This window comes from Lithobates pipiens, unplaced genomic scaffold, assembly GCF_037356315.1.
Source record: "Lithobates pipiens isolate NorthernLeopardFrog02 unplaced genomic scaffold, aLitPip1_a1.2 Scaffold_23, whole genome shotgun sequence".
NCBI classification, from domain to species: domain Eukaryota; kingdom Metazoa; phylum Chordata; class Amphibia; order Anura; family Ranidae; genus Lithobates; species Lithobates pipiens.
The window spans coordinates 98,015,059-98,027,152 of NW_027507785.1; the positions used below are offsets into that span (position 1 = coordinate 98,015,059).

A 12,094-nucleotide genomic window follows, 5' to 3' on the forward strand; every position below is an offset into this window, starting at 1 on the left:
GCTCAGGAATGGCAGCAGGCAGGTGTGAGTGCATCCACATGCACAGTGAGGCAAAGACATTTGAAGGATGGCCTGGTGTTCTCCAAGAAAAAACATCAGGGACACGGTGATATTCTGCAAAAAGTAAGAGATTGGACTGCTGAGAGCTGAAATACTTTTCTCTTCTAAATCACTTTCTGATTATTTGGGGCATCCGGGAAAAAACCTTGTCCGACGAAGAAAAGGTGAGCGCTACCATCAGTCCTGTGTCATGCCGACAGTAAAGCATCTTGAGACCATTCATGTTGCTTCAGGTTGCTTCTCAACCATGAAAAAGGGCTCATTCAGTTTTGCCTGAGAACACAGCCATGAAAAAAGAATGACACAAATACATCCACCAAGTGCAACTTCTCTCAGCTATCAAAAAACAGTTTGGTGAGGAACAATGCCTTTTCCAGCATGGTGGAGCACCTTTCCATGAGGCCAAAGTGGTAACTAAGTGGTTTGGGGAACAAAACATTGAAATTTTGGGTCCATAGCCAGGAAACTCCCTAGATCCCTTGATCCCATTGAGAACGTGTGGCCAATCTTCAAGAAGCGGTGGGTGGGGGGGGGGGGGGGTTGCAAAAAAAACACAAATTCTCACAAACGCCAAGCATTGATTATGCAAGAATGGGCTGCCCATTAACAGCATGACAAGCGAACGGCAGGGGTCTTGAAAAAGAGGGGTTAACATTGCAAATATTGACTTTTTGCATAAGTTTTAATGTCAATAAAAGCCTTTGACACTTATAAAATGCTTGTTAATATACTTCAGTATACCATAGTAACATTTGCCAAACAAAGATCTAAAAACACTGAGGCAGCAGACTTTGACACAAATATAAATTTTCACATTCTCAAAACGTTTGGCCATGGCTGTACCTGCAGCCATATAAAAATGTATGATGAGATTATTATGTTATTTTGCACTAAAGCTAACCTCTAAACTAGTTTTTCAAAATATCAAAATAATTTAGTTTAAAGGAAAAGTAATTTTTGGTTAAACCCATAAGTTTTTTTTTTATTTGTGGTCTACAAAATGGGAGTGTGGCAGGTATAAAGTGAGTGTCCCTTTTTCCATCTTAGATTTGAAAGGTATGATGGAGAATATTATCAATGGTTTTATATTTGGTATACAGTACCTAACATTTTTTCCTTTTTAAAACCAAATCAAGCCACAGCCAAATGTATTGATGCTCCTTATACACCTGTGGCAGAGGCTGGGGAAACCATTGACCACTTATGATTGGTGGCGAGCAGCTCAGGTGGAGTCAGACTAGGATGTGAACATGTCCAAGTTCATCCCTGATTGTGATGAATCCAAGACGAGGTCTCTTACAGGCAGAAATTTCAAGGAAGATGGGCATTTCCAGATGTGCTGTCAAAGCTCTTCTGTGAAAGCAAAAAGAAACCGGCAATGTTGAGGGTCAAACGCAGTGGTTGACTATGGAAACCAGTAAAGACAACAGACGAGACACATCATGCTGACCTTCCTTCAAGTGCACTGTCAGCTCAAGCTTGGCAGAAACTGGCAGGACCTCTACAGTTGGAAGAAGTATAGTCAGAAGATTATTATGGAAGACTTGCAGCTGAAAACCAATACCTTTTTGACATGCAAAGATGACCAAGCAAGTGACTTGTCTGCTCATAAAAACACGAGAACTGGTGTGCAGAAAAATGGCACTTGGTACTATTGAGCAGTGGTTCTCAACCTCCGTCCTCAAGTACTCCCGATGGGCCATGTTTTGGTAACTTCCCTTAGATAAAATGTCTCTTATCAATACCATCTCATTAATGATTTAAAGCAGCTGTGCAAAGTAAAGAAACGTGGTCCCTTGGGGGTGCTTGAGGACTGAGGTTTAGAACTACTGCTCTAGAATGATGAGTCCATATCTGATGGACTGATAAGTTTTCATATATTTGGCTGTAAACAAAAGGCAGTTTTCTTCACCAAAGACTTGGAGAACAGGACAAGAATGAGCATCAGCAGGCAACATTAAAGTGTGCTGGAGGTTCCCTGCAGGTTTGGGGCTGCATATGGAGTTGGGGATTTGTCGGAATTATCAGTCTTCTCAATGCTAAAACAGATAAATATCCATTGTACAGTACCTCAGTATCCATCATGTAATATTGCAGCAAGACAGTAATTACAAACGCTTAGCTAAACCATAAAGAACAATCTTCAGAGAAAATAACAGCCAGGGGTCCTGGAAGAAATGGTTTGGCCCCTACAAAGCTCTAATCTCAACATTATTGAGCCTGTCTTGGATTATATTGAGATGGAAGCAACTGAGACATCCTGAATCCACAGAAGGTCTGTGGTTAGATGTTTGGAACTACCTTCTGAGTTCCATTATAAAATTGGGTACTTGGAAGAATACATCTTGCGTTTTTTTTGTTTATTTTTTGTTTTTGTTTTTTTTTTAAAAGCGTACTTCCAATTTTACAGCTAAATTGGGATAACGGCTACTTTATAGCCTAATGTAGTCCCCTTTTTACACATGTGCATTTTAGGTGCAGTGCCTTAAAAAAAAAAAAAAAAAAGTCCTGCACTTTGCAGTTTTCATCAGAACCCTTGTTCCATAGATTTCAGTGATAATGAGCATAAAATGCAATGCACTTGATTATGCAATACACAGATGTAAACTGGTCCTTTATATTTGCTACAGGTTTCTATTCGCATAGCATAGCTTAAAAACATATATATTGTTATATAGTAATAAATTGTTACATAAGAAATAATGTGTATATATAAAAAAAAATGGAATTGCAAATAACCATGCAAAGTATCAACCATAAAACCACTGGCATTAACAGCCATAAAATAAGCTGTGCAATAACCTTGCAAATGATTAAAACATATATGCGTGGGAAACCAAATGGAATTTTGTGACCGCTATTATATTTCATAACATTACAGCCTTGCGAATACGCTCCTCATAAAACTGAAAAGAGCTTTACCAAGTACAGGTAGCAGAATGAAGCTTTGTAACAACTGTTATGTATCACACTATTACTGCTTAGAATAAATCCTAGCTGCACAGACCTCAGAGCATTGATAAAATAGTCATCACATACAGCCCAATCCCAACCCAAGTGAAGCATCAAGTGTATCAACTGGCCAAAGAAAGGGCCATCAAGAGCTTCCCTAGGAGCAATAACAAACACTTTTAACAGCTTTTTTTTTTGCAGCAGGGACAGCCCTTCTATATTCTGTGGAAAGGAAAGCAAAATGTTCACCACAGCATTTCCACATCTGCCACAAAAACACAGAAGATCGTGGAGTGTTTTTAGAACAGGGAGATGTCTCATTGCCCATTCTTCTCGTTAAGACATTTACCTGTCTTTGGGAAGCCATCATCTCGGCCTGTCTGACAGGGTGACTAATTGTCTTCTGTGTACACATTAATTACCATCAATTGACAGCCTGTAATGAAGGGTGGAAAGGTAGAACATGATGTATGCACATTGCACAAATTATGTCATATAAACACTACGCATAATAATCTACTTTTGAAACTTTGTGCACAAATTTTGTCTGATATAACCGCATAGTGATCAGTACATCAACCTTACTAGTATTAGCTGAATTAAAGGTTAATTTTTGACTCCTAGAAAATTCATCCCACGTGCTTTGCAAGCCGAGCTATGAGGTGGAAGAGGGCCCCTCCCTCCATGGCTATCTTACACTGCAGCTAGCAAGGAGATGGCCCTTTTGATAACTGGCACTTTTCTTGGCTTTAAGCACTTGCCTGAAACAAGAGGCTACAAGGAAGGAATCGAGAGATGGGATGGTATGTCAGCCTCCCATCCCTCCTGCATTTCTCTTGCTGCCATTTGTTTCAAGCAAGTGCTTGGAGCTTAGACCAGCGCTGGTTATCGAGCAGCTGTCTCCTTACTAGCCATGTTGTCTGATCGTCGTGAGATGAAGGATTGAGTTCTTCTTTAAAGGAGAAGTAGGGCCAAAGCTATATTGGCTGTACTTCTCTCTTCTTAGTTCTCCTCCACTGTGACCCATTTTCAGCCAACAGTGGGCTAAAGCCTATTGTCGGCTGATGTCACAGTGCCACTCCTGCTCTAAAAGGATCGTGACCATATGGTTAGGATCCACCCAGATGCCTGGACCAGCAGCTGGGTCAGCCTCTCAGTGATCTGCTGAGAGCCTGAGCCAGCACCTCCCATCCCTCCACAACCCAGTGCTTATGTGAGCACTGGGGGGACAGAGCAGAGAGCTGGTAAATGACAGTCATGGCTTCTCAATGCAGAGCCAGCAGGGGACATCGCTCCAATGCTGCATTCACCTAGATGGGTATTTATTAAAGTCCATACTTTTCTTTTAATGCAAGGCAGATTAGGAAAATTGCCTATGCTTGTGTTTTTTTTTTTTTTTTTTTTAAAGTGCCAAACCAGCTAAAACCTTTTATTTTATTATGGGTACTGTAAAGACGGGTTAAAGCCTCCACCTGTGCCCCTTCCTACTGGGGAAATCTCTTCAGTAGGGACACAGAAACCCACATTTTTTAGCGGAGTGGGAATTGGTTAGTTAACTGGTTAACTTCTTTTTAAAGTCTTATTTTCTTATTGCTGTCTTTGGTTTCCTGCCCTGATGACCCCCCCACCCCCATTTCAGCCATCGGCTTAGAGTCTGTAGTGCAACTGTAAGCCTCATTTCAACATTCATCTGGTGCATAGTGTCTCAGTAGGAAGACCGAGTTATGCGTTAACATTTTAGGCTTGCTTCTACTTTTTCTAACATCTTACAGTCTGCTTTATCCCTGCATAAATCTCATATTCAGAAAATGATAGAAAATACATTTTGTTTCATGAATTGGATCCTGCAAGTGCTAAAGACTATTCTTCTTATGCTTGCTGAAGTCATTCTGTTCTTCCTTTTTGGGAACCGCTTATGCACATTAATTCTGAGTCCACGAAGTGCTCTTGATTTCAATAGTGTTCAAATGCAGTGAATATATAGAAATTCTAGCTCTTCTCTTTTCAGGGGGTGAAACCAGCCAGCTTTGAGAAAGTGTCAGACCCTGAAATCAAAGAGATAATTGGGGAATGCATCTGTAAGAACAAGGAGGAGAGGTGAGACGTTTGTCCCTGCATTATCTGTGTAATGTAAATGTCAGCCTGATAATTACAATTCATGTTTGTTGTGTGAATATTTGCCCAATCAGCTATAGCTCTGAAATGCTTCGCCCTGGGATCTCAATAGAGAGATTCTCTTATCGACCTGCTGCTGCATTTATGCAGGTCAGGTCTTTACAATTTATTTTCTGTGAGTCGGCTAAATCTTGGACAGCACTGGTAAATAGAATACTGTTGTTTTAAAGCATTTTTCTAGACCAAATAAGCTCTCAAGGAAAGAAAATGCTGAACCTCAGAAGTGTTTCCTATTTTGGACATCTGACTGGATATAGATACCACATTATTGGCTGTGCTATAATACGTTTACCTCCATGAAAAAAATTCCATTGTTTGCATCCCTGTTAAAATCTATTTGTGGCTAGAAAATTACAAAAAATCTTCCAGAACATTGTACATTTTTGTTAAAGCTGAGGCTGAGATATTTGTCCAATCAAATCTATCATTTTAGCAAAAACACAAACTGTAGTGCACACAAGCCCTAAATAACCCCCAATTTCCTTGTGCTAAAAAAAATAATTGTGCTTATGTTGAATGAACTGATACCAAATATGCCAAACTGCATGTATGATAGCAAGGGGGGGGGGGGGGGGCTGATGGTGATGGTACCCAAATTTAGGCAGAAATGCCCGAAATCATCTTTTTTTTGTTTTTATTTTCCACCTTGCCTCTAAATCTGTGTTGTCCTCAATTCGTATTCATCTGCCCCATGGATACTCTCCTGCCCAGTGGATTCAAATGTGCCCTGCTGTGACCTGCTGCTCCACTGGAGGACTGTGTCCCATGCCACCAGCTTTGCACCTGGTGTCATTGGGTGCAAGTAACTTTTTCCTGGTTGAGATAGCACGGTCCCTTATGAAATGCGGCAAGCCTGCCCTCCTTTTGGCTGCTGTGAATGAAAGTGAAGCATCCTGGAATATGTGAGTGATCATCAAAGGAGGTTTCAGTGCAGGAGACCATATTTTCACCTAGGTGAGAATGACAGCTAGGGCAGTCAAAAAAAGTGCAAAAAAGTAAACCAACATATACGGTAGATTTTTATTTTTTTTGTATGCAGGAGAGATCTAGAATTATTTCCCTCACTTGTGCATGCATGACAATGCCCAGTATGGGTTGAAGTTTTGCATACTATGCATGCCTTTGTGTTTTGTATATTGCACGTGATGGCTGGGATGTTTTTTTTTTTTTTTTTTTTTTTTTTTATATTTTAGTTTAACACTTTTTTTTTTTTTCACTTAAATTTAATGTTACCGCAAGGGGCCTAATAAGCCCCCTATGCGGTAGCATTGGGCAAGTGACATGTACTCTTTATGGAGACATAGGGGGGTGTATTAGCCAACAGTTTTCTCCACTACGGTTTGCTCCAGTTGACCTAGATCAGACTGGGCTTGAGCTGCTATTTAAAGTGAAGCTATACTCTCCTCCTATCCAGTGCTGCAGTGTCTTGGAGCTCCCCACCGGTCCGTCTCTTGGCATAAGGAATGGTTTTTAAAGTTTTTGGTTTTGGCCCTGAAAACAAAATGCATAGGTTTAAAAGATAGAGATAGAGAGATATATATTAATGTGCACCTTTCTCTTAGTGAGATTTAGTATCTGTTTTAGGTGTGAGGCCGCCAGTTTGTACCGTGTGGGGGATTGTCCTATGCACAGCATTCCCAAGCTAGCTGTGAGGTTAAAGACTGGAGAAGCCATCTTTTAGTTGAGTTCATTAGTTATTCTGACATAGAATGGATTGACCATGGTTTTAATGTTTCAGGTATGAAATTAAAGACTTACTAAGCCATGCTTTCTTTGCTGAAGACACGGGGGTAAGGGTGGAACTGGCAGAGGAAGACAACGGCAGAAAATCCACGATTGCCTTAAGACTATGGGTAGAAGACCCCAAGAAATTGAAAGGAAAACCCAAAGATAATGGAGCCATTGAGTTTACCTTTGACCTGGAAAAAGAAACGCCAGAGGATGTTGCCCAGGAAATGGTAAATTAGTAATACCGATGTTGAAAATATTTGCAATGTGACCGGTATGGTGGATTAATATATTTCACGTAGACCATCCAAGCTATTCAGTTTATTGTTACTGTGATCAGATGTTGTTAAAAGTGTGTATATATAAACCCAATCCAGTATAATTTCAAATAGGCTTTAGAATGACCCCGTCACTACAGTCCAAACTAATCTAAGCTATTGCTCTAAAACTAGATAATGTATACTTACATTTACAACCGCCCCTATCTTCAGACTCCGCTGCTTTGTTGATTCCCAGCTGTGGCAGGTATCAAACACCTGCAGGTAAGCTGAATACCTGCTGTCCTTGCGCATGCAGTGGCTCCTTCCACCCAGTTATGTCCCCTGTGGTGATGAATGCCTGCCCCAGAGGCTTTACCACCAAAACCCATTCAGTAATGGCAGTTCCTATATTTCTCCCTTGAGTGAACCTTAGTTTCTTGTTGTAGCAAAGAAAGGAGATTTGGTCTGTTTTGAAGTAGCGCAGTGTTCAGATATATCTCAGATTGCGTGGCATTACCACCTAGAAAATATGATTATATTTTAATTCAAAGCAGCTACTGTATACATACAGGTATATAGGACAAGGAAAGCTGTGTTGGCATAAAACAAAAAAAACAAAAAACACTAAATTGGACCTGGCCTTGCATTTTGTGTGTTCCTCTTAAAATATTGAACACATTTCCATCAGCACTTACCAGATCAAATATTAGATGCCTGAAAAATGGTTTAACAACTAGAGAAGAAAATTGCTTTTTCTAATTGGATCAATACTGTGTATTCTAAGAAGAGGATGTCATTAATGGGATCAATCCTTCCCTCTGATCACACACAAAAGATGATTCTTTGCTGGGAGATAATGTAGGTGCAGCACAAATAGACAGCAAGAGGCTGGTGTTTTCATCCCGTACGAAGGTACCGTAGTGAAAGCTGTGTCAGGCAATCGATGAATGTTTGAAATTGTGCAGAATAAACAGGGGATTTGCAGGATTTGAATACTTTTTAATTCATTACTGGAATCGCCATTACAAAGCAGTTTAGTGCACAATGCCACTTGTTGATGGTACTTGTCATCTCCTAGCACCTAATGCTCAGCTGTTTTCATTGCAGTAAATTTGGTGTAGCAAACGCATTAAAGGTTTCTATATCTGCTCTGGCTTCTAACTTTCCCTGGACTATTCTGTCACATTGACTACTGTCAGTAAGACTTTGCCAGTAGCGGTATTGGCAAGATGTATTCGCCACTCTGTCTAATAAATGTGTCTTCCCTCACTGGCCAGAATGCTACACTATAGCCAGGGAGTGACAACCTGCTGGTTCAGCCAGTGAGTGAGTGGCCCTATAGAAGAGGGTGGTAAGTGAATACATCAAAAATTTGCCTTAAGCTGGACCTCATCCTTTACTGTGGCTCCACAACATAAACAATTTTATATATAAATAAAAACACCTATAACCTCCCCCTAAACGTTGCATAGAATCTAACTATATATATATATATATATATATATATATATATATATATATATATATATATATATATATATATATATATATATATATATTTTTTTAAAAATTCTGTCTTGAAAAACAGTGTACATTTGTTCTATGCAAATCCTGGCAAAATTGAATTTTAATAGGCTATTTTCTCTCTAGGTCAGATAATCTTCAAAAGAATAGCAAGAATCAGGAAAATACTGCGTTATGGCCACCATAGCAGCTTACCAAATAAGTACTTAACTATAGCTCGATCTAGTGGCCGTAATGCATTATTTTCAGAGATTCTGTGGACAGGTGTCTATGCCATTTTTAGCAGTTTTACAGACCGCGAGAAGGACCTGTTTTCTCACATAGTTAATTTGTTCTTACGGACCGGTGTCTTGTACACATAACGAGTTGTCTTTAGGAGCACCTTCTTTAATTGACCGGACTAATCTGTGTACCACATGAGCACATACTGTAGCCAGTCTGTGGAAGCCACAATTGTTTGCTTGGTAGGGTATCAATTGCATATTTTATTCACGGAACTGTAACTCCATTTATAACATTTGTATCGTGTTTTTTCTGGATATTTGGTTGATATTCTATCATTTAAATACATTTATGATAAAAATTATAGAGCCTTCATTTCTTTGTAAGTGGGCAAATGCACAAAATATGCAGGGGATTAAATTATTTTCTCCACTGTGTATGTATATGTATGTGTGTGTGTGTGTGTGTGTGTGTGTGTGTTTATATATATATATATATATATATATATATATATATATTCATGCATACACACATATGACACACACATTACTATTTCTTAATAGTGATGGACGAACTTCCGATGGGACGTTTCGCGAACGCGGCCAAAAGTTCGCAAACCGCAAAGTTTGCGGCTGGCCCCATTGACTTTAATGGCAGGCGAACCTTAAAAACCTACAGGTCATATTTTTTGCCACAAAATACTTACTAGATGTGCACACATAGTCCCACCACATGGACACTGACACAACAAGTATTAAGTGAATCTGGGATCGACAACGACAAGCATTCTTTATCTGTGAAATTTTGGGAATTCAGGAGCGCATGAAGGCCATGGAGGAGAGGAAAGGTCAGGGCAGGCTATGAAGATGGTGCAGGAGATGATCACCCAGACCGTGATGGAGAGCACTGACACCAGCACCATGATAGACTGTCCCTCAGTCCCTACACTGATAAGACAGCCGCAGAATTGGGCAGCAGTCAAGTATAATATTCTTTCTATATTTGAAAGAAAGTAGATTATACGTATACAACCCTATATACTGTACACCTATACCAGTCCTTAAAAGGACCTTTGTGGACCTAGTAGCTAGGGATTTGCAGACTGTCCCTACACTGACAAAAGACAGCTGCAAAATCGGGCAGCAGTGCACTCAGCAATCGCCAGCACCCTATATACTGTACACCTATACCAGTCCTTAAAAGGACCTTTGTGCCTTTGTGTACCTAATAGTAATAGCTAGTGATTAAACTGACTGTCCCTGCTCCACACAGCGTCCTGTCCCTAGACTGATTCTGCAGCTGTCTTTTGTCAGTGTAGGGACAGGACGCTGTGTGGAGCAGGGACAGTCAGTTTATTTACTAGCTATTACTATTAGGTCCACAAAGGCATAAAGGTCCTTTTAAGGACTGGTATAGGTGTACAGTATATAGGGTTCTGGTGCACTGCTATGCTGCTGATTGAATGCACTGCTGACTGATTCTGCAGCTGTCTTTTGTCAGTCAGCAGTGCATTCAGCAATCAGCAGCATAGCAGTGCACTAGAACCCTATATACTGTACACCTATACCAGTCCTTAAAAGGACTTTTGTGGACCTAATAGCTAGCGATTTGTGTCACTACAGTCTGTCCCTGCTCCACAAAGCAACCTTTCCCTACACTGACAAAAGACAGAATGTAAAATGGCCACCAGATCAGGTCTATTTATAAGGTAGGGGGAATGTCCAATTGTCCATGTGCTGAAATGTCTCAATTGGCTGTCCTGTACCCCATGATGGATGACTCATCATGGGTCAAAATTCTTTCACAATGTAAACGCATATGTCCACCGGGCAAACAGCGCCAGAAGTCCGCCGGTTTGGCAAATCGCGAACACGCAAAATTCAGTGCGAACCGACCACCGGGTGAACCGCAAGGCCATCTCTATTTCTTAATACATAAATGTTTTAGGAAAATATAATCTATCATTTTTAAAATGACACCTTGATGTGTCTTTGTATGAGCCTCATGTAAACTCCATATGTGCATTCAGATTGCAAGAGTGGAAGGTGCGGGCCAGCAGTCCAATCAGAATGTGTTGCATTGTACAGAGCTGTAAACCCATTATATTTACTAGGGACTGGCTGAAACAGATTTGTAGCTATTTTAGAAGCTACAAAAAAGGGTATTTCAACTATGTATCTGTTTGCCCATGTTTTGTTGTAGATATGCATCACAAAGGAAAACTAAGCTCTAATGCTGCCCTGAAATTCCCCAAAAAACCTCCATCCACTCCCAAAAAATGCTTCATCCTGGAATGTGTACACCTAATATATTTCCAATTTCAGTATACTGAATAATAAGATTCAGTTGGAATATACTATATCGGGTAGAAAAATAAGCTTCAGTTACAATTACAATAGACAATGAGGGTAGGGAAGGTGAGAGTGGTTAAGGAAGGTGAGGGTTCATAGGTGGGTATAGGTATAGGGGAGAGAGGTTTCCCAGAGGTCTTGGGCAGGTCAAGGACCTGTCTCCAGTCTCATCAGGATGTAGGTCATATGATCTGAATTAATGTAATGGTTACAGTTCGAGGAGTGTGGTGTCTAGTAGTAATGCATTTTTCTCGAAGTGTCTTCCAGGACAGCCGTGAGACCTAGGGCTCCTCCTACCAAGACAGGAAACACATTAACCCCCACCAGATAAAAGAGCGGTCCTCCAGGTCCCATGTCAGTATTGGTGTTTCCTCTGGATGGGGGATGGATGGGGGATAACTTGTTTCCTGGAACTGGTTCCCCTAGGTCTCATGAGCGTGGCTCCTGTGGCGATTTGGGGTGGTATTGCTACCTTTTTCTCAGGTCCCAGAGCGGCACAGCCACCAGGGGAATAGGTTTGTGGCTGCTGTCCCTGCTTGGGGAATGCCAGTACTGCGGTGTACATCTGAGCTCCGGTCCATGAGCCACATGGAGGCAGTCGGCTTGTCTTTCCCTTTTAAACAGCAGGCCTGCAGTGTGCAGGGCAAGAGAGGAAGCCGCATGCGTGGAGGGGCAAAACTTGCGTTTTCCAAGCTGGCCCACAGGAAATACCCAGCGGGATCACTTCTCGGGCATGTGACATCAGCAGCAGCGCCAAGGATGCTCGTTTATGTCTCTAAAATGGCACAAACAGGGATGCTGGGAGGCTGGTGTTTAAAAAAG

At 40.9% G+C, this 12,094-nt stretch overlaps 1 protein-coding gene across 1 annotated transcript in view; it reads left to right on the plus strand.

Moving 5' to 3' along the window:
- Positions 1–12,094, plus strand: part of WNK2 (WNK lysine deficient protein kinase 2) — a 312,190-nt gene that overhangs the window by 152,835 nt on the left and 147,261 nt on the right. The window contains exons 6-7 of the mRNA XM_077452096.1: positions 5,021–5,109; positions 6,926–7,145. Coding sequence (XP_077308222.1) covers positions 5,021–5,109; positions 6,926–7,145 — 309 coding nt within the window. The remainder of the gene's footprint in view (positions 1–5,020; positions 5,110–6,925; positions 7,146–12,094) is intronic.